The sequence below is a fragment of the Eleutherodactylus coqui genome, chromosome 3, assembly GCF_035609145.1.
Source record: "Eleutherodactylus coqui strain aEleCoq1 chromosome 3, aEleCoq1.hap1, whole genome shotgun sequence".
NCBI lineage: Eukaryota > Metazoa > Chordata > Amphibia > Anura > Eleutherodactylidae > Eleutherodactylus > Eleutherodactylus coqui.
The window spans coordinates 186,498,926-186,522,995 of record NC_089839.1 but is presented as its reverse complement, the minus strand read 5'-3'; the positions used below and the strand labels follow the sequence as shown (position 1 = coordinate 186,522,995).

General features: G+C 42.6%; 1 protein-coding gene across 1 annotated transcript in view; it reads left to right on the top strand.

Annotated features, from left to right (window-relative positions):
• Window positions 1-13,031: 13,031 nt before the first annotated feature.
• Window positions 13,032-24,070, top strand: part of ADAMTS9 (ADAM metallopeptidase with thrombospondin type 1 motif 9) — a 242,636-nt gene continuing 231,597 nt past the window's right edge. Inside the window, exons 1-2 of the mRNA XM_066596646.1 lie at window positions 13,032-13,363; window positions 13,512-13,885. Of these exons, the coding sequence (XP_066452743.1) occupies window positions 13,258-13,363; window positions 13,512-13,885 (480 nt within the window). The 5' untranslated portion in view covers window positions 13,032-13,257. The remainder of the gene's footprint in view (window positions 13,364-13,511; window positions 13,886-24,070) is intronic.

Below are 24,070 nucleotides of genomic sequence, written 5' to 3'. Positions count from 1 at the left end.
CCTGAGTATTATACCAGGCTGCAATAACAAAGCAACTCAAGGCTGCTTTTAATAATGTAGTTGATGCATCCTGCTCAACCTCATTCCCTTTCACACTGATGCTGTATTGTGACAGTTGGTCGATAACCACTATTCAGTTGCAAGTTAACTCTATTATTGTGCAGGTTCCAAGTTTCCTTAAAGGGGGATGGAATTCTTGTTATCATCGTAAGTCACCTGCATAAGGTCACACGGCGATCACGGCAACATGCAATCCTACTGCAAACACTTGTTTGTATGTCCTCCTACCCCTCCGGTTTATTCCCATACTCGATTCTCCAAAAACATTTATTCCCATACTCCAAAAAGTTATTTCAAAATTTAGGCCGGCATTCGCATGGGCATATTTGCGCGTATAATATGCAGAGAATAGAACCCATTGATTTCAGCCAGTTCACACGCACACATGACACACTCTTCCCATGGAATTCAATGGCTATTAAAGCCTAATAAGGGCCAGCTGTCTTCTTTTCCTGCGTTTTGCGCAGTGTTTCACTCTTCCTCTTGCGTATGTGCACACCTGCTATAGACTTCTATGTCAGCTTTGCTGTTCAAAAACAGAAAGATAGAGCAGGATCTGTTTTTTTTGTGGAGAGCGAACCAATGAGTTCTGTTCTCTGATTTGAGCTCGCAGATTTTACTTGCGCAAAAAAAACATGCAAACACATCTGTGTGATGCCGCCCTTAAATTGTGATTCCCCCATAGGGACAGGAACTGATATAGGTGATGGGACTTGTCAGTGCCGGCCCTAGGTTAGAAAGTACACTGTGTGTAATTATTTTTTATTCATACCCTGTAGTAGCTCAGGGAATAAATGCTATACCACAACTAAGCTAGTAATATAAATACAACACCAGAACCAAGCTCAGTACATAGAAACAGGACCAAAATCAAGTTCATTTACATGTCTATAGCACCAGAACCAAGCTAATTAGACTTCTACAGCTCCAGAACCAAACTTATAACTACAGCACAGAACCAAGCTCAATACATAACTACAGCTCTAGAACCAAACTTGTGACATTAATACAGCACCAGAACCAAGCTGGTAACATAAATACAGCAGAGGAATCAAGCGTATAACTTAAAAGTGTTGCCCTGGGTTTAGAAAAACATGGCTGCTTTCAGCGCCACCTTTGTCTGTGGGTTGTGTCTGGTATTGCAGCTCACTTCCTATTCACTTCAGTAGAGCTGAGCTGCGATACCACAAGGGTGGCATTGTGTTTGGAAGAAAGCAGTCACGTTTTTCTAACCCTGGACAACCCCTTTAAATACAGTGGCAGAACTACTGGAGTAGATTGTGTTGCAGGACACTGATAGACTGACAGCAGTACCTAGAAACATCAGAGGGGAGGAGACAGAGCCAGGAGGAGGATGATTCATGTAGCTCCACAAGTCTAAATCCACAGCAGAACTCCGTGGCTCAGCATTAAAGTTCTGCTATAGATTGAGCTGTGAAATCCACAATAGAAAAATCCAACATGGATCTGACAGGTGAAAAAGCCAAATATTTTATATGACCATGGGAGGTTGTATAATATAACTCCAGCTGTTTGGCAAGATGTCAATGTGACTCCATTACAAAGTCCAATAAAATTTTAGAAAATATAATTTTGGCAAAAATAACTGTACATTGGATGTCCACAGGTGTTCAACTTCTGTAAATGACATTAGTGGTGACTGGAAATAGCATGAAGCCGTAGTGTAGCTAACAAAATGTAGTGGGAAACAGTGGACAGGTGTTACTTCACTGTAAAAAAAATGGATAAGGGGGAGAAGATGTGGTGTGCCAAACTACTCCGAAGCCTAAGGCCACAGCTCAAAGAGTGTCCCACGAGTTGTTATACGGAGCATACCGTACATATTGGGTTAGTTAACGGAGTTTGAGCAGTGAAGTGAAGAAAGATGTAATACTAAACTAGGTCACTGTGCTACAGATAGCATTTTGACAGTTCTGGCCATACATAGCAGCTTCTCATCAGCTGATTGGTGGGGGTCTCCGGCAGCGGAACCCTGCTGATCTGCTGTCACCAATAGTTTCTCTCCTGGAAAATCCCTTTAAAATACTGTTCCATGTACTAAGAAAGAGGATACAAAAACATTGTCTAAACATTTCTAGAAAAAGAAACTTCTGGCATTATGACACTTGGCGAAAGAGGTAGATTATACATGGTGAGACACTGTTATGAAAATGAAGAGGGATGTACATGAAGTGGTCATAAAGCCATGGTCCTGGTTAGTGAGGTTCGAACTTTTGATATGTTTTGTTCAGCCGGCTCGGTTCAGTCTAAATTAGTTTGAACTGAACCAAAAGTTCACCGAAACACCTAATACTACTGTATAAAACTTTGTAAGAGCCATGGAAGCCCTGTATAATACTCTGAGAGGGCTTTATAGGGCTTTTTTATATTCTTAAACAGTAAACGTTTTGCAAAGTTCAAACCGAAACAGGGTTCTACCGTTTCGGTTCGTGCAACATTAGTCCTAGTGTCAAGCGTAGTGTTATTTATCTTGATCTGTTGGGTGATAAAATCATCCCGATTTTCACAAAATTCAATCAGGTTAGTACAAACCGATTTTTGACAGCATTACAGGAAAATTGAATTTCCCATAATGCCTTAGCAGAGGTCAGCTTGCAGCCATTTAGCAGCCAGGGTACCTGGTGGTGGTAGAAGACAGGCCAAGCGGCACTTCAAGCGGCTCCCAATGAAGTAAAGGCTTAACGTTCTGCAGGAGACAAGGTAAGCTCACTGCCATTTCTTAGAAGCGATTCCGCCCGTGGCATTACATCTTCAGCATGCAGAACAGGTTGTAGAGTGGATGACACACCATGCCTCAACTACCACCACCTTCTCTTCTTCCTCCCAGTCGCTGGCACACAGCAGTCAGTCTGCACCAGTTGGCAATGAACATCCTTCGCATCCTCCATACTAAATCCCCCACACTCTCCGTTGCAGTCCACATTGACCAGTCTGAGAGGCTGTTTGGTCATTCGGTGTCATGGATGTCAACTGGCAGTCCCAACAACCAGAGAGAGAAGACTAAGACATTGAATGCACTGATGCCCAACCATATTTTTTCTCTGACGTCGAAAATGGGGTGGGTCAATGTGCGGTCAGCCTTACACAGGCATTGTGTACCCAGGGGGATGGGGAAACGGAGGTGCCAATTCCGGGTGCTCACTGTGACATGGAGTTTGCTCAGTAGGAGAAGGATGACGAAGAAGAAAAGGAGGTGGAAAAAGATGAAGTACTCAATCTAACATGAAGACGCAGGGAGAGTCATCATAACAGCTCGTAGGGGATGGGGGAGGCAGATGTTGCAGGATTTCACCATGCTAGGACAGAGAGTAGGGTTTTGCAGACAAACATAAGGGCTGTACCATCACCGTCAGCTACTGCTAGTTACAGCAGCACCAACATGAGGCCCACAGCTAGGTCTGCTCACAAGACTTGGGCATTCTTTAAAACTGCATGTGATGACAGAAGAGCGGTCATCTGTAAGATCTGCAGGAAGTGTTTAAAATGCGGTAAGAATGTAAACAACCTCAACACAACGAGTATGAACAGTCACATGAACTCCCACCACCCGCTGCCTTGGAGAGCCCACCTGGGTCAGAAGGCACGGAGTCATCCTCATCCTGCTTCCTCTTTCACTGCTGTAGCTGTTCTTCCTTCATCTACCTCCCTGTTCATACAGACGCCTCTGAGCACAGTGAGGCAGTTTTGTGTAGGGGCAGTAGCATGCCTACTTCAGGCCTTTCCTCCACAATTGCATTGCATAGCTTCTTAGAATGGAAATGCTGCCCTTCAGACTAGTGGACAGAACACAATTCCACAAAATAATTCTCTGTGCCTCCCCACAGTACCAGATACACAGCTGCCATTTCTTTGTCCAAAAAACCATCTTTGCCCTGCACCACCATATGAGTGATAAATGTGTCCCTGGCGTTGAAGAACGTGGTGCATCAAATCACAGACACATAGTCCAGCAAGCATGACCAGGGGCGTTACATATCCTTAACAGCACCCTGGATTAATCTCCTGCAGGTGAGGCATGAAGCCAAAAGTGGTGGTCCACGTTTTATGGTACCCTCAAGAGTTGTGAGACGTTCATCCTCATCTGCTGTCTTTCTTGGTGCAATTTTTGATCTAGGAGACCCTATGTAGGCCTTCTTTTGTTTGCAGTGATTCCCCTGTGCTACAATTGACCCCTACATCACTGACCAATTTTTGGGAGGAGCACAGTGTTCCCCTGATGTGTGGCTATATTCTCATGCAATTTGGGGGCTTTGGGTGCATTAGGGACCTTCTGAAGGGCAGATTAGTGACCTTGATTTTTATTTCCATTGACTTTAACAAGAGTCAGAATTGATCGTCCCGATTCACAATGATTTTAGTGAAATCGTCCCGATACCGATACAAACCGATTATTCCACCAATCGCTTATCACTAGTCTGATGGTTCAGTTTCAAAGTTTCTGATACCCTGCGGTTCAGTGCCCTAGTTTTTTGTGCCATGGGGTATAATATAGTATTGTGCCCTATTCTTTGGTATTTTGTGTCAAGGAGTATAGTGTCTTAATCTCTGGTGCTCTGCGGCTTATTGCCTCACTCTTTGATGACCAGGAATACAGTGCTCTAGTCTCTGGTGTCTCTTAGTTTAGTATCTTATTCCCTTCTGCCTATTGGTTTAGTGTCCTAGTCTCTAGTGATTTAGTGCCATACCTAGTAGTCTCTTGTAATTTAATGACCTACGCTCCGGTGCCCAGTGGCTTAGTGCCCTAAGTTTAGTGTCCAGGGGTATAGTATACAGAGTAAAGTACTCTAGTCTATGGTACCCAGTGGTTTAGTGCCCTGCTCTTTGGTTTCCATATTTTTAGTGCTCTAGTGTTGTCTAGAAGTATGGTACCCCAAAATTTAGAGTCCAGTTGTTTAGTATCCTATTCCCTGGTGTTTAGTGGTTTAGTGCCCTGGTGCACTAGTTCCTGATGTCATGTGGTTTAGTGTCCTACTCTTTGCTGGCAGGCATATAATGCATAGTCTTTGGTGTTTAGTACTTTAGTGTCAAAGTTTCTAATGTTCAGTAGTTTAGTGCCCAGGTTTTGGTGTCTAAGGGTTTAGTATTCTAAACCCTGGCGCTCAACAGTTAAAGGTAAACGCTCCCAACAAGCCCCGTTCACTTTCCAGAAAATTGGCATAGCTAACGCAGAATGAAGAAAAGCCATAACGACTTTTCTATGCCAGAGTTCTTGTGTAAGGCCATTAATAAATGTTCCTCCTATATTTTCTACAGTGTATGGTGGGAGTGATACTGTATAGCTATCTAGGCAGTTGTATGAAAATGTCATTTGACCAATATATGGCACTGTTATTTGGGTACGGAACTGCACGGCACTTACTACTAGACACAGCATGATATGGTTACTTGTACACTGTATAAACAGAGTAAAAGACAAAAATTCAGCCCATTATCCTGCAATGTTGATCCAGAAGAAGGCAAAAAATCCAATGAGGTAGAAGCCAATTATTCTCATTTTAGGGAAAAAATTCCTTCGATTCCAAATCTAGCAATCAGAATAAATCCCTGGATCAACAACCCTTTGTCATTTCCCACCAAACTGGGTGACAATGGAAGGCACAGGACCAGATTTAATTTAGGCTCGTCCCTACTTACAAGACGTGTTACATATTGGTAGTGTGTTGAGTGTCATATACTGAGATATTATGTTCAGCTATAGGACTGAACTACAGACATGATCATTATTTTAAGCATTGGACTAAGGCTACAGATGTGTTAATTTTGTATATATGACATGCAGATAAATATAGGCCCGTCCTGCTGAGAGTATAAATTTAAGCGTGACATAATTAAACGCAGACATGAATAGCAAAATTAAGACTCCTCTTCATTGCAGGGAGGAGAAGTCTTCAGTACGTGAGGAGGTTATTAACTTGTAACACTTTCTAACACTCTTCCTGCTGTAATGAGCGATTCTCCCAAATTATCCTTAGATCATGCAGAACGTAAATTGATCGTTTCTTCATTTTCTTCCCATTACATTACACCTTCAATATAATGTACACTAAGAATTATTACACTATTTGCCAGTATTTGTATACAAATGACCTCTGCTTTAGTTACTGTGACTTTTTTTGGAAGCATAGAGAAGATAAAAAAGCTATTCTCGTCTGAGACTTTTATGGCAAAGCTACAGGATAGGCATAGGTTCACCTGTGAGGCCCACACCTAAATTGACTTAGGGCCCTCACCAACCTGGTCACCTGGGGTGGTTGGGAAGACAGAAATAGCTGACCAACCTGCACTGTGTTGTTTCCGTAAGATAGAGGTGAATGGGAGCTATGCAAACAGCATAACACAGAAAGCTACAATGTTTCCTTAACTCAAGAGCTGTTGACACAGGTAACAGTGATTTGCATAATTCCCATTGACTTCTATAGGAGTTGTGGAAATAGTGAAGCTTGGATGTTTCCATCCTCCTGGCCACCCAACCTCCGTGTAGTCAGCAGTATTCTCATTCTCGGCCATTTCTGGGGTTGTAACAAGTTATATAGTTATACCTTTCCACAAGATAGGGAGTAACTTTATGGTCGTAGGAGGCTGACTGCTGGGACTCTAACCAGTCTTGAGAATGGGAGTCTAGTCAGTCCCCCAGTGAATGGAGCAGAGGTCGCCAGAACAGGGATGCCTGTGACCCCATGTTTTTTTTATTCTAAAAGGCTGCTGCATTTCAGAATAAATACATTAGCTAACATAGCTGGCAGACCCGGAGGCCATGTTCAAGCTTCTGGGTGCCATAGAAGCCCATCAGGAGCCCACGATCACATTGCGTGGGTCCGATAGGTGAGACAGGGAGCCCCTTCCCTCTGTCAGCCTTTTACACACTGACTGCAACATGTAAAGGGTTAAACAGCGGGGATTGGACGTTTCTCTGGTCCCCACTGTTTTAGCTTGTGGCAGGCTATTGAAACCCTTGACAGACTTCTGAAGCAGCACCGTAAAAAGACGATTGCATCAGTATAAGGGTGGTTTCACACGGGCGCGAAAATCACGCGATTTTCGTGTGATTTTCACTGGATGCGAGAGTCAGTAAAAAAGCAGATTATGAAACCAATGAATTACAATGGTTTTCTTCCCATCTGCGATCTTTTCACTGTTGCGATGTTGAGAGAACAAAAAATCGTAGCGTGCTCTATCTTCTGCGATGTGTGATTTTTATCCCCCATGTTTTCTAGGGAGACTCCTTTTTATTGCATCACAACGCAACCAACTTGTGTTGCGATGCAATTTTAACATTAGAAAGTCCTATTGTGATTGCGATTTTCTTATGCGATTTTAACGTGGGTGGCACCAATGCGATATTATTTTTTTTAAAAGCAAAGCTGACGCTAAAAAATCACAGAAACAAAGATGCGATTTTACCGCGATTTTCTCACAGCAAAACCACAATTGCCTGTGTGATACTAGCCCAAAGCCCAATAATGACCACTGTCAAAAGACATATGGGTGGTCATTAAGGGGTTGAAATTAAATGGTGTCCAATTCTGAACATTCACTTTAATGACAACCTAAAGGAAACCTCATTGAGGTTTTTCCCTTTAAATCCTTCCTGCTACAGCCCTTTTTGTTTTTTCAATTTTAATTTTTTCTCCTCCCTTTCAAAAAATCAAAACTTATTTATTTTTCTGACAACAAAGCTCTAGCATTCTATGAAAGTAAGGTAAAAAGGACATGTTATCTTTATTTTGGATTACATTAGAAAACTTCAACTGGTGATGGTCTGATCACCTGTACAATATACTGCAATACTTTAGTATTGCGGGTAGACCATTCAAATGACAGAGGGAGCACCCTCCCTCTGTTGGGCCTATTAGATGCCACTGTCAGAACTGACACAGGCGTCCAAAGGGGTAACTGGTGTGATCGAACACTGACAGCACCTAATGGAAAGTATGCCTGCGTGAATGCGACCTAAGGTTGTATGCCACAACTTTTTTTAGAGATACAATAGACACAAATGCCCCCTGTAAACTTTTCAATACTAACTTTGGGCAGCTATATTGCAACTGTCGCATTCACAACTTTCAAAAGTTGTTGCAGTACCATTAAACTTTGCAAAAGTTCCAAAGAACAGTAGTTATTACATCCCAGATGCATTGAATCCCAGACATTGAGCATCGTGGGGCATCGCTAAAAATATGGAATCCTGTGACAACTCCTGTGACCTCCCACAGCAAGAAAGTAGTCACTGCCCTACTCTGGTCTAAATATCAGACGCTCTTGTCACTACAGTATAATGCAAAACGATTGAATACTGTTTATAGTGAAGCTTCACCTTTGTGTGTGAACTGAAGCAGTAGAACTCTGTTTCTGGTCAAACTTTGCTAAAAGTTTAATTCAGCACAAACCCAAATTGAGCTTTTAGCAAGGTTCAACCTGAAACGGGGTTCTACTAGTTTGGTTCACTCAGCACTAGTCCTGGACACTGGTGTATAACACTGTCTAAGGGCTTTGACAGATGAGCATATATGAATACGCTCGCGGCAACAGAGCACATTTGCACATGAACAAGGTTTTGAGACGGCAATAATCAGGCTGATATGCGCATGCCAGCGCATAGTAATATAATTTTTGCGCTCAGAATGCCAGTTCACATCTGCATGTGTTACTTCCTTTCCATACAATGGCTATTTAAAGCGACATAAGGGCCAGCTATATTCTTTTCCCTGCATTGGGCAATTTCATTGCACAATTTTGAGGAGATCAGGCTATGCAGGCCTTAAGACTCATGTCTATGTGCATTGCACGGGCACGTGATACTTCGTGAATGGAGTCAATGAAAGTCAATGGACTTTCATTGCTCCATGCACGAGCATGAATGGCGTTCTGAGTCTCCTCACTCACCGTGTAGATGCTCTCCCTAAGGAGAAAAGATAGCGTTTCTGACCCCCCCGTTCCAGGCCTCTCACTAGCAAAGCCAGACTCCTACTGTACACTGATGAAGGGCAAAAACCCTGAAACAGCTGTCTGTATATGGAGTCTGGCTGTGCTTTTAATTTCCAGTCATTGTTACAAGGTTTGTATAAAGAGTCTAACTTTGGCTTGAAGGACTGCTGCCTTCCAATAGGTGGCACTGTGGAGATATTATACCATCTTCCTTATTTGCATATGCATGTCGACACTGTGTGTTGATACGCACAAAAAATAGATTGCAGCATGCTTTATTTCTCTGTGTACCACGCAGCATGAGTTCTATACATTTGTATAGGCAGCGTATGCAGTGCTGCCCATATGCAATACAAAGCATGTGGGCGGCGATTCATATGCAACTCCGCTATGAAACAGAGCGGGGAATTAAAAAAAAAAAAAGAGTCACACTGAGTATGACCATGTGCATATCATACGCACACTCGCAGCAATATGCAGAGGGTTGGCAGGCCCAATATTTACAAACACCGGTAAAACGCTGTGGAGAGACCCGCAACATTTTACTGAAACAGTCATGGACAGGAGGCGCAGAAGCGCACAATAATAGAGCATGTCACAGGGTTTTTTGCGAGTGCGAAATGAACACACAAAAGCGTAAGTGTACATAATACTTTTTTTTAAGAATAATCTACCATTGCATTGCTGCTGCCCGCGATAAAATTGCGCAATTTTTTATTGCAAAAGTCAGTGGGACTTTCTAATGTTAAAATCACATCGCATCATTGCGATAAATAGATGCCTCCATAGGGAAACATAGGAAATGTAAAAAAAAAAAACTCAAATCGCAGATTTTTTATCCTCCCAAACATTGCATCAGTGAAAACATCGCAGATGAAAGATAAACCATAGTAAAACATTGGTTTAATAATCTGACTTTTTACTGACTATCGCATCAGGCAAAAATCGTGTGATTTTCTAGCCCGTGTGAAATCACCCTCAGAGTGTTATACAGGGCTGTTATGGCTCTTAGACAGTGTTGTACAGTTTTAGGGGTGTTGGTGAACTTCCGGTTCGGTTTGCGCTAATTCTGTCAGAACCAAATTTTTTGCAAAAGTTCGGCGGAGCGGCAGAACTGAACTTTTCAAAAGTTTGCATGTCATTAGACAACAATATTAGGGAACTGCTTACATAACAATTCCCAAACATACAGGAACATACAGTTATAATATACAAGCAGCTTGTCTGAAAATTCAGATTGCACAGTTGATCAGCTATAACAGGCCTGCCCTTAGACTGTGACATGACTATAGTTATGTTATAGTCCGCAGCCCAGTCATGTCACGCTAGCGGCGCAGCTACCACTGCCCTAACCTTTACCAGCTACTAGTCGTAAAGTTTAGGGCAGCAGTAGCAGTGCCTCTAGCGTGACTTGCAGTTCAGTACTAAAGGACCTTCAGTGAATGACAGTCATGACAGTTTATAGTATATTTACTATAGTATTGTAAGTATAAGTGCCATCTATCATTTTGTAAGTAAGCCACTAAAAACATATCTGTGGCCCCAGGAGATTTGGCAATTTTAATTTTGGCCCTACCTATTGCCAAATTGTGCAGGCCTGAGCTATAATCTGTAGAGAAATCCAGCAGCAACTGTTCAATTGCTCTGCAGCACCCCCGCAGGGGAAATGAAACATTACACTGTTCTCCTTGAGATCAATATGCTTTGTAATGCATGCACATGCCGGGTCCTCCAGAGCAAGGGATGATCTTTGAAGCCACTTTTCACTATAAGATGACTGTCTTGAATATAGAACCCTAGCACAACAATAGATGTGTAATCGTTACAGGGTATGTTCACACAGAGGAATTTACCATGGACCTGCGATTTTTCATGTGGCACACGGATTTTGCCTGTCAACAGGGTGAATTCCGCACCAAAAACTGTGGCAAAATGCCACATTGCTTGATATGATATTTGAGGCGGAACTTGGCATGGAACATTCGTGAGCGAATTCAGTCATGTGAACATACGCGTGGGACATGCTGACACATTACGGATTTTGGTGAGGTTCTGCAGCAAATTCCACAATATATTTTGTGCTGCAGTTTTTCGTGCAAATCCGCACCAAAAACGGCAGCAAAATTTGCATATTTTGGTTCAGATTTTGACCAGGATTTAGTGCAGATTCACAATCGATTTCTCCTTTTCAATTGAAGGAGTGAATTCTGCTGCGGATCAACACCAAAATTCATACCGGAATCCACATCAAAAGCAGGATTTTGATACGATTGTGGATGGAGAAATTGATACGGATTCTGATGCGAATTTTCCGCTATGGAAAATACTCACCAATTCCACTACATGTATACGTATAGTTGCGTCTTGTGGTCATGAAGGGTGTATGCAGCGAGCTTAGGAGCTGAATCTGCTCCATACGGCTATCAGCTGTTTTTGACAGCTGCAATACTGAAGTATTGCTGTATACAGTACAAGCGATCAAATGATCATAAGGCCGCCTGCACACGAACAGATTTGCATTGCAGAATTCACGGCCCACGGCCGCACCGCGGATCCACAGCAAATACCTTCAATCACATACTATGGGAAATTGAATCTTCCTTCACACTCACGGAAACCAATTGCAGTTTCCGCGAGCGGAGGAAAGATCGCAGCATGCTCTATTTTCGTGCAGTGTCCGCACAGACGGCTTCCATTGAAATCAATGGAAGCCATCCAACCAACGGCCTGACCGCAATTGACATTGCGGACAGGTCGTGGATCCCGCTCATCACCTAGCGACGGCGCGGAAAAATAGACATTTACAAAAAAAACTGTGCTGTGCATGTCTGACGGGGTGTGCTGTGACCATCCACAGTATAGATGAAAAGAGAAAGGCCTCCTGCAGACGGCCAGGTCGGATCCCGCTACGAGAATTCTCGCAGCGGGACACGAGCAGTGCCCCTGCAATGACCACCGCAGCTCGCGTACTCCCCTGCCCTGCTATGTGCCGGCTAACGCCCAGCCGGCACATGCGCAGAGCATATATCCGGCACGTCAGCCGTGATGTTTCTTGTGCGGGCCTCTGCAAGGCTCGCACAAAAATAGGGCATGCCGTGATTTGCTTACTGCCCGAGTTTTCACGCGGTCAAATCGCGGCTGTCTGCATACTATTGCATTATCTAGTGCAATCCTATGGCAGAGGGTACGGGCGGAAATTCTGCGGGAAATCCCACCACGGAATTTCCGCCCATATTCAGGAGGCCAAAAAGACAGGTACACGTGGATGCTGGCCGGGACAGGGTCGGATTCCGCTGCGGGCTCCTGCATGTGGAATCTAACCTGATCGTGTGCAGGTGACCTAAGTTCATGTTCCCTGTGGTGTCTAAATAAGAATGTATAAACATTTATCACTTTTTTAACAACAAAAATAAATAAAAAATATTAAAAAGGTAAAAAAAATACTTTCCCATTAAAAAAATCTAAAACATTTTTTTTTAAAAACCCACATAAGTAAAAGCCCAAACCATTAAAATGACCCAATATTTATCCTACATGGTGAAGGCAGTAAGAAAAAAAAGTACAGAATGCCAGATTTGCAAGCTTTTTTGTTATCCTGGCTCCCAAAGAATATGGGAATGGAAAACAATTAAAAAAATGTAAATATTTAATTTTTAAAGTAGAAAAACATTTTAAAAAGTATATAAATTTGATATCATCGTATTCATACTGACTCATAGAACAAAGTTCATATGACTTTTACCTAATCTGCAGACGTGTTCCTTCCCCCTTGTTAACAGATGCATTCGATGGAAGGAGAGATAGTCTGCTAAATCCCACTTCCACTTTACTATAACAGAAGAGTTGACTGCCCTGGCAATGAGACAGGGGTGGTTTTGGAGCATACAGCTGTATAATAGAGTAGCTGGATGTCACTGGTGATAGATTTTATATTTGCATGTCCCAGCCCACTGGCAGTCAGGCCTTCCCCCACCATCTCTGCTGTATTCTCAGCAATCTAGCATTCAAAGTACTGTAGTAGGAGACACAAAATCCTCCAAGCCTGCTCTCCCCTGTGCACTCATTATGCTGGATTGCCTGGTGGTCCTGCTACATGAAGGAGGATTTCTAAGGACTTACCCCTCTATGGTGGAGAGTAGTGCACCCTGCAGGGTCACTTATCAAGTCTAGGAGCTGTAATATAGGAATTTGGGGATTTTTTTGTGCAGTGCAAGAGGGAGCCCCAGCAAAAATCTGCTGCTGCTGCTTCCCATGACAAACATGCATCTTGCCTTTTGGCTACTGGGATTACTTATATTACTACAAGACGTCTTGAATGTAACACCAGCAGCAGGACCTAAACTTCACCCAAGGCAAGGTAACTACTACTGCTGTAGTGCAATGTGCATGAATGGGAAACGTAGTATTGTTCACTCTGGCAATGTTCTGCACAGGGTTATGAGTGAGATTGCATTTCTTGTATTAAGACATTGTTACTATAACTTATGTTTTGACTTGTGTTGCAGCTAAACTCCTCCAGAGTCTGGATGACTATGAGATAGTGACACCTACAAGAGTGAATGAGTTTGGAGAAGTTTTTCCCAATAATATGCACTTCAAAAGGAAAAAGAGAAATGTCAACCCCTCTGCAGATACTGACCCCTGGGTCAATTCTACTACTCATTACAGACTCTCAGCTTTTGGACAGAAGTTCTTATTTAACCTTAGTGCCAATTCTGGATTTATTGCACCAGTGTTCACTGTGAGCCTCTATGGGAAACCTGAACGGAACATGACTGATTATTACAATCATGACACTGACTTTGGGCATTGCTTCTACACTGGACATGTGAATACAAGGGCAGAGCATATTGCAGTCATCAGCCTGTGCTCAGGAATGGTAAGTCTCACTACACTTGGGGGTGCAATGTATGACAATGAGCTAAGTGAATATACACATATGCAGATGTAGCAGAGCTAAATATGTCATCAGTGTTACGTGTGGTTAAACTTAGAAAAGTTAGATGACAAGTCCAGATCAGCTATGTCTGTTATGCATGTATGTACAGTGGAGATTATATATACTGTATATATATATATATATATATATATATATATATATATATATATATATATATATATATATATATATATATGGAAGGGTTAAAGTTTTGCAAACATTTTAGTTTGATGGAAATGATGCTTTGCAATGTTGCAATTATTTTATTTTCATGTATACTTGTATACAATCCAGATTTCATTGATATTGATTGTACAAAAAAAAAAACTAATTGCAAATAATGTCCAAGAGTAACAAGTGACATCCGAAGAGGGTTTACTTGCAGTCACTGTATCATTCAACTTAGGAGGTTGTAGAAGGGGGATTCTTTCCCTGCTAGTGTCACTTGGGGCATCCACATTCACACAGTGCTGGCCAAGGGACTGGTGCCCTCACAGGGAGAGAACAGGGATTGGTGAGGTCATGCTGATAGGAGCGGAAACAGGGGGCTGGACACTCATAGTAGGGAGGGAGGGAGGTGCTGGGGGGGATCCCAAAGTCTGCAGCATAGGAGTTGCACAATTCCGGGCACTGGGTACTTTTAAGGTGGTGTTGCTGTGCCCTGTGAATGCTAATGATTGGAAAACCTGAACATAAGTTTGTAACTTTCCTAAAAAGTTTCCTGAATTGTTTGTTTGTTGCAATGTATCTGTTTGGAGAAGGCTCTTGTGCATTGTTATGCAATACTATACTAATACAATAATATTAGTAATGCAGTTATGCAGATAGTTACTGGAGACTATAAAGTTACAATGTTATTACTGTGCTGATAGATCTACAGATGACCTGATGGGAAATGACTGATAGTGAAAACTAATGATAATGTGATGAGCACATATGATCAAGGGAAGACCTAGGAGCATTTATCGGGCATGTTTTTGAAATTGTAATTGAGCATTAATCATAATCTGATGCAAACTGCGGAGTTGTAAATGATAATTCACTGTGAGGTATATAGACGATTAAATTATTATGGCCAGCCTTATGTGATATCTGGAAATACTTGGCTAACCTAACCCTTAAAACAGTGGGTAATCAGTCATCCATCCTAAGTAGGAATACTTACCAGCAGATGTTGAACAAAGTCCAGGAATCCCTTAAAACACAGAGTGCATTGGGGATCTCCGTTGTCTTGTAAGAAAAAAAACGTAGCACAGGAGAAGATCAATAATTTCCTTGGCAACAAACTTTTCCAGCAAATCCTGAAAGCAGGGTCCCGAAACCCAGTCCATCGCTACACTGCTCCCCAGTCTGGCTGAACACTGGGCTGTTGTTGTCATTTGTTTGGTAGGTGGAGTCTATATTACTGGAGTTTCATTTAAGGGAGACAGAAATCTTTTTATTTTTCAAAGCGGAATTAAAAATATCTTAAAATTGATTTTTATTTCTGGACTATTATTTTCATAAAAGAGATACATAGGATAAGAGTGGCTGTGAAATCCTGAGTTAATTTGCATGTAAAGGAAATTATGTCTTTTCCACAATACCACCTTAAGTGGTTGGCATTTTCAAGGAACTATGAGGGATATGTGTGCTTACGGGTTAGAAAAAAATAACCATGTCTTGAAAATTACTTTTTAAGACTTTTTATAGATGTAGATAGGAAATTATATTAGGTTGATGATAATAATATTAGCATTCATTTTTCGGTAAACTTCTGTTGCACTATCCTATTTGTGCAGTTATATGCATTGCTCTTAATGTTTAAAAACGATCATGGGTCCAGCTTGAGGTCCATGCATTGTTCTCTACGACCCTTTCCATTTTTGTGCATCGATTGCATTAAAGGGGTTAACAAGGCCTAAAGTCCCACAACCTGAAAGAAATATGAAAATGATAAACGATGTGTTATGGTGGTGAGGCTAAAGGATCCCCTGGTTTTCACCTTTAAAGGGATTCTGTCACCAGGTTCATGACGTTTGACCTGGAGCTGTGCTCCGAGTCACGGAGACAGGTCGCTCCGACCTCTCCCCGCACGCAGTATGCAGAGTGACAGCTCTCTCTCTATATATAAAAGAGCAGAGAGCTGTCAGTCTACATGATGCGGCTGGGGAGAAGCCAACGCAGCCCGCCTTCATGAGTCGGAGCTCATCTCTGAGTCAAACTTTATGAACATGGTGACAGAATTCCTTTAATCCCTGCAAGGAGGCATGGATTTTGCTGTGGGAAGATCCCCAAAATAGTCACAGAATGGCAGCAGTAGCACTGATGGCGTAGTACGGAGTGTAGCCAAGGATAGCGGTCAAGATTCAGCAGGCCAGGAGCCAAGAAGGGGAATAGTTAGGAACAGAGCCAAGGGTCACAGCTAGGAGTTGGACAAGAAGCACCAGGTAGCCAATCCAGAGGACAAGACAGGAGCGAGGTTAGGAGCAAGCAGTAGGCGATAGCACAGTAGCAATGCACAGGGGCAGGCATGACCCAGGAGAAGAGTGTGTGTATGTATGTATGCATGGCAACAATGAGAAAATACATGGTAGGATGAGAGCACTTTAAAGGCATTATACTAAAATAGACTCAGTGGTAAACCCCTACCCTCCTCGCTGTGGGCACCCATAGTACATGGAGATTGAATGGAGTGGCAACTCATGCGCAATGCCACTCCATTCAATTTAATGGGGCAGACAGAAATGGCCAAGTATAAACACTTGGCTATCTCCATCCGTCCCACTAAAGATGAATGGAGTGGCACCGCTCGTGCTCAACAGCTTCTCTATTCAATCTTCTAGCCAATTGGTGGGTGCAGTAATGAGAAGAGGGGGACATGGGTCCTATCCTATGGATAAATGATAAAAGTCAAAGCAAATTTTGGGATGACTCCTTTAAGTAGGCCATCAACGGTGATGTGATCACTTGGTGCCAGTTACCTTAGCAACTGTATACCACTGTGTAGCATGATTAGGAGTGCTGTCATTTAAATCAGCAGGGCCACAGTGGAAACCAAAAGCCAAAACAGAAGAAGAAGAAGCATCCAGTTGCCTAGCAACCAGACATGGCTGTCAGGGATAGCTGTGCCCGCTTGCCAGGACCCACTACTTGAACTGAGTTAGATGGGTAATGCTGTGCCTTTAATATTATGCTCCGATGTCTCCTGGCATTGCTAAGAAGCCTAAACCACATTGATGTGCCGTCATGAAGCCACATCCTCCAATGCCCGATGTTGCTCTAACATGTTACCTTCAAATTTTTGAGGTTGGTATATAGCAAAGTTAGGGTCTCTTTGAATTCACTTGTGGGCCACAAATCCCCTTCATGGATTTAATTGTATTAGAATTACTTAAAAATGGCACTACCAGTGATGTATTTTAGCAATAGCTCATAGAATTGCAAATGACATCTTGTTGGATGGCCTGGCCTACAGATTTATGTTAATTGTCTTCGAAAAGTTTTTGATTCTATGATGCCAGTACTGCCAAGCGGGAATTCTCATGGTGTCTCACCATGTAATCCAAACAAACTTCAGAACAATACAGACAGTAAAATACAAGAGCAGTGCTCTTCAGAAGACTCAAGATACGGCAAGGCAGAAAAAAAAGTGAAGAACGTCTCAAGATATGGAGCTATGAAAGCCTGCTGACAGCCTCCCTCCCCCACACATGTACTTTAACCTTGACAGGCAAGTAGATTTCTAATATCACTAGGCAAATAAGTCAAGCTTGATACTCCTAACCTAGAAACTTTGTGGATTTAAATAATATTGAGTTAGTGCAAAAGTCGAGACCAGAAAGACAAAATAAAACTGTCAAATAGAAGAATGGCCCGGAAAAAGGACATCTCAACATTATTTTTTTGGTTAATCTCTTTTAACCCATATGAATAGTAAAGGTTTACATTGCAGTATATATCATATCTTGTGGACACATGTCATTCCAGCTGTCAAGACTATTTACCAATTTGGACATGTAGACATCTGGTCAAACGCATTAATTGCTTAGCAAAAACATATGTAGGCAGATACCAGCAGTTTGTTAAACATCTGCCTGTACTCAGATGTCCCAAGGTCTTCTAAAGGTCTCATTGAGCATTGAATCATTCCAATACGGTGGGGAAAAAATGGTGCTTTAAATGGGTTATCTCAAGATATCAACTTATTTCCAGGAGACGGATAGGTTGGGGTTCCGACTATTGGGACACCGATTGCAAGAATGGGGATCTTGTGTCCTCCCGTATGAATTAATGAACGGATAGATAGGGGATAAGTTGATATTTTGGGCTAACATCTTTAAAGGCGTTTTCTGGGACTTAACCATTGATGACATATCCTCAGGGTTCACCACTCATCTGATCAACTGATTAAAGTGAAAGTGGTGCTTTCGTGAGCACTGTGGTGGCTTCAGTCCATACCAGGCACAGCGCCAGATATTGTAAATGAATGGGACTGAGCTAACCTCAGGACATGTAACATGAATGTGACGTCACATAACTAAGAAGAGGCCATGGTCTCTTCAGACAGCTCATCATCAGGGATCCCGAGTGGTGGATCCCAACCAATTAAGTACTGATGACCTACCCTGAGGATAGATCATAAAAAGGAAATGCCTGGAAACAGTATGGTGCACTATGGAAGGGAGAACCCTAGTGTCAGCCTCTTTAAACTTGATTTACTGTGGTAAAACAACATTTGTGCGAAATTGATGAGACACACACAGGCTTTTACATGAGCATAAGTTGTCTGAAAAGTTTATGCGGGTGACTGGTGAGTTGCGGCGGTGAGTTCCTCCCCGCTCTCCCCCGCCGCTCCCCGTCCGCCGCCGGCCCCGTATCTTTAGAGATGAGCGGGAGGATACTCGGCTAAGGCACTACTGCCTCGAGTAGTTAGCCTTAGCGAGTATACTCGCTCATCTCTAGATATTACCCCATCATAAAAGTTCATCTAGCACAATATATTAATGCAAAAAGATCAGAACAAAAAATCTCGAAACACATTTGCTATCGATGTGTCCATAAAAGCTTGACTTATCAAACTAATGCATTAATTATCCTACACAGTGGACGCAATCAGAATGCAAAATCCTCAATACCAATATTGCACGCTTTGTGGTAACTAGAGATGAGCGAGCATACTCGCTAAGGCAAACTACTTGATCGAGTAATGTGCCTTAGCCGAGTATCTCCCCGCTCGTCCTAAAAGATTCGGGTGCCGGCAGGGGGCGGGGGAGAGTGGGGAGGAATGGGGGGGGGGGAGATCTCTCTCTCCCTCTCTCCCCCCCTCCGCTCCACGATGCTCACTGCCGCAACTCACCTGTCACCCGCGCCAGCAGCCGAATCTCTAGAGACGAGCGGGCAGGTACTCGAATAAGGCACTACTCGATCGAGTAGTTTGCCTTATCGAGTATGCTCGCTCATCTCTAGTGGTAACCCCATCTCCAGGAATAAAAATATTGAAAAATGGGCAAAAAGTTGTATGTACCTCAAAATGGTACCAATAGAAACCACAGGTTGTCCTACAAAAAACAAGTTATCACACAGCTGCATCGCCAAAAAATAAAACAGTTATGGCGATCAGAAGATGGAGACAGAAAATATATTTTTTAGATATTTTATGTTTAAAAGTAGTACAACAACAAAAAAAACTATAAAAGGTTTAGTATAGCGTAATCGTACTGACCCACAGAATGAAATTATCATGCCCTTTTATTATGCAATGTGTATGCCACCCTAAAACGAGGGCCCCGAAAATGTCACAGCTGCTTTTTTTCCCCATTTCACTGCACTGCAAATTTTTACATTTTACAGTACATTATATGCTGTACTAAATAGTACGATCGAAAAATACTTCTCGTCCTGCGAAAAAATAAGCCCTCAGACAGCTACCGCACGTACATGGAAAAATGAAAAAGTTCAAATTTTTTCGAAAGTAGGGAGAACAAAGACGAAAAAGTGAAAAATGGCCATGTTCTCAAGGGGTTAATGTTGATAATGTTTAAAATGCACGATATCCCATGGAGGTTCTGCAACATTACCCCAAAGTGTGGAGGAAGAGATGTGGCCATGGGGATGAGAGTGAAACATGTCTGTCTGCATTTCCTACATAATATTAACTGTTGTGGGATGTGGGGGGGGGGGGGAGCTCTAATGAGTGGATCTATTGGGGGTGACTTAATGGGATACTTTTTATATTTTTCGGTGGATTATAAATATCTATTAAGAATACTAGAATAGATTTATGAAAATTTATGAGATTTATGTCAGACATCTACGTCCGCAATTTGAGGAAACTGACTGTTTATATAAGGGGCAGCACACAGGGTGACCACGCATTTCAGATGAAAACGTGAGAAGCATCCAATACATTTTCGGCGCAACCCATGCAAATCCATTTATTGTGCCAGCCGATAACTTGCGATGCCCCCTAGACTGGCACACCTGGCGTGTGTAAGGCTACGTTTAATCATAATTTGGCTCTTTCTTTTTCGAGGGAAGCCTAGTTATGGGGCAAGTGTATCACGAAATGCTGCGAAGGCTCTTTCCACAAGTTAATGAAGATTCCAATGACTTCCTTTTTCAGCAAGACGGAGCACCGCCACATTGGCACCTGCAGGTTCGTCGTTATCTAAATGAGAAACTGTCTTAAGGTTGGAGAGGTCACACGGGACCCCAACGCTTGGTGCTACATTCTTGGCTCCCAAGATCCCCAGATATTACACCCTCTAACTTTTTCTTGTTTGGATACGTCCAAGACCATGGTTTGTGCCACACAACTAATCTGGGTGACCTCAAAAACAGGATCACGGCAGGTTTGACCTCAGTGGAAGAAGACACCGTGTGAGGCACACAGGATTAATTCAACTGTTGTCTCGATGTTGTCCATACAGCAGCTAGAGGGCATAAAGAGCATTCATAGAATGGTTAGAAAAAGCTGATAACTCATTGAAGCCTTTGTAACTTTTTGTGTAATTATAACATGCTGCCATTGTGAAATATACTGCTTTGAAATTAGGTCCATCTTTTTGAAATACGCTGTATTTGCTATGGTTGCCATGAATATGGGTGGGGGAAGCCCTCTGCATCCCAGACTAAAGAGGATTGTTGAACTAAACCTCCTTTTGTTATGTGCCCTGAGCAGCTGCATAGGTTGCCTCCTTGGTATGTTCGTCCTTGCAGGTGCGATATTGCTCTCACTAGACAATAGTTTGGTTGTGTGACCTTGTATACAATAATACTATGATATCAACAGGGGCCATGGTCAGTTCGGAAATGGCAGATACAGCTCCAGAGTTTATTCATTAACTGCACAAGTGATTGTATTATTTTCTACTAGATGCAAGTTCATCAAAGAAATATTTGTAAGGTCGCGCTTCTTATGCTGCCCATAGGCACACAGATGGCTTTCTCCTGTTCACGCGATGCAGGCGGATGAAAATCGCAAAGCCCGTGTGAAAGAGGCCTAATAGTCAATTACCAGCTATACATAGTGACACTGATTACAGTGCAGTTACCTCGTGTGATCAAAGGTGGCATCATCTCTGATTGGTGACGTTCTCTCTCCTTCCCTTTTGTATCCACATTCAGACCATCAAACTAATTGCTCCCAGCGACAAGTTGTCTCTGCAGAATTTAACACACAGAAATCTTTGGCTCCTTGCTTTTGTATCACCCCACCTATGTTTTCCACATCTCTACAAAATCCATAGTGTCCTAGATAGTAATTAGGCCCCACGCACTAAGTGCTGTTCTTAGTGCTTTCAACATAGAAAAAGTGTCCCATTCTCTGCCGCATCAGTAATAATACTGCCTCTTCTGCCCCAATTTTAAAAATTCCCCCTTTTTTGTTCCCATAAGTATGGTAATAATGCCCTCTTTCTGCCTCCATAATTAATAATACCGCCTGTGTTGCCCCCATAAATGATTCTGCTCTTCTTCTGCTCTCGTAATAAATAATGCCATTCTTTCTGACCCTGTTATAGATAAGGCCATCACTTCTAATAAGTAGCCAAAAGGGGTTGTCTGGTTCAGAAAATACACTATTACACAATTCTAGCTCAATAGAATTGAGCCATCCATTCAAGACCCTCATCTGTTTACGGTGCGGAATATGATTGGCGCTATATAAATAAAGATTATCATTATTATTATTATTTGCCAGAGAAATAACACTTCTTACTCTAGAGAACCCAAAACATCTGTGAATTACCTGGACATACCACTAATATTAATGAGAGATATGTAATACTTAATTTCTCCTGTGGGGGTGCTGCAGGGAAAATGAACACTGCTGGGTTTCTGCACACAGTATAGCTAATCACTGCGGGTCCCAGCAGTGAAATACCCTGTGATCTGCTTATGCCCGAAGGAACCTTTTAATAAAAAAGCAGTTATCCAAAAACAGGCAACCCCTTTAGGCAATTCCTCTTGTCTGGCACCATCACCATTATCTCCCTACAGTATCAACCCTGCTCCAGCTCAGCATGGTTTTGGATAGATAAGGGAAATGTGATAGTTTGTCTCCTAGCCAACTAAAATAACACATCAAAATGAATGTGTCATAAAATTTTGCGGTGATCGCTCATTTGCCGTTGATTTATTTGTAAAATCTTTACTTGCTCTTTTTATCTCGCTGATTGTCAGTTTTATAAACTGACCTCTTGGCTTTACAGTCAAGAATAGAAACCAAATGCACATTAAACAGCAAGGAAAAAGTTCAGAAACTGTGAGGAGTTTTAGGAATGAGAAAACTTTCCGAGATAAACATTAAGAAGTAAATGCCTTTTACCCAGATCTCTGTTCCCTGTGATTTTCCTAGGAAGCAATAGCTAAATTCTTTAAAATTTACTTAAAGGGGTTCTCTGGTTACCAGACAACAAAAAGAGCAGTACTTACCTGTCCTGTGCTGCGGGGATCCAGCGCTGTAGCTCCATCATCCTCCCAGTGCTTGTTGTGGAAGATGATGTTACAGGAAGTCACCTGACTGTTGCAGCATCACGTTCTGAATGCCTGGCATCATGGTGCCCAGGTTGTGAACGCTGTTTCAAGAAGAATGGGTACTGATTGGCTGCAGTGGTCAGGTAATTTCCTGTGACATCATCTTCGACCATAAGCATTGGGAGGACTGTGGGACAACAGCGCTGGATCGTTGCGGTAGAGTGGGGTAAGAACTCCTCTTTTTGTTATTTTGACATGATGGTATAGGGGCAATGTTGTCCAGTAACTGGGCAACCCATTTAAAGCGACCCTCTGGTTTTGGGACAAAATTCTGTCTCAAGACATGAGGGGCATAGAGGTATACTACCTGCAGTTGACCTTTTCTGCCACCCCTCCAATATGCCAATTCTATCCCAATTTCCGGCTATCCAAGATGGCTGCAGTAATTTTCTGACTACCTATGCACTGCTCTCTCATTGGAGAGTGCTGATCACATGATCAACTCTGGTCAATCAGAGAGCCGGTATAGTGTGTTTGTAGTCTAGTGACCCATTTAGACACAATGATAATCGCTCAAAAGATATCGCTCATCGTTGTGTTATTTACAGCTCAAGATGAGCGATCACCTTGCGCTGCCAGCGGAGGATGCAGAAGACAAGCGGGGTTGTCCCCGCTTGTCTTCTGCATACAGCTGTTTTCCCGCTCCAGCGCTCGGCTGTATAACAGTCGAGCGCTCGGAGCGGAGGATGCGGCTGAAACAATTCAGCTGTCCCCGCTTGTCTTCTGCATACAGGGAGCGGGATACTGCTGAAACAATAGTATCAGCTGTATCCCGCTGTGAATCCCTGATAAGCCTGATAGTTGTCTTTCAGCATGCTGAAAGACGACGATAAGCGACGGGGTAACAAAAACTGCATGATGGCAGTGCAGTTAGACACAACGATTATCGCTCAAAAGATGGCTTTTGAGCAAATTTTGAGCGATAATCGTTGTGTCTAAATGGGCCTTAAGACTATGAATGCACTGTAGATGATTAGGTGGTCTGAAGACTGTGTTGGCCATCTTGGATGGCACAGCCTGGAACTGGTGAATTGGAGGGATGGCAGAGAACAACTGCTGGCACTATATTCCCCTTTGGTCCTGGGACCGAATTTTTGTCCTGAAACC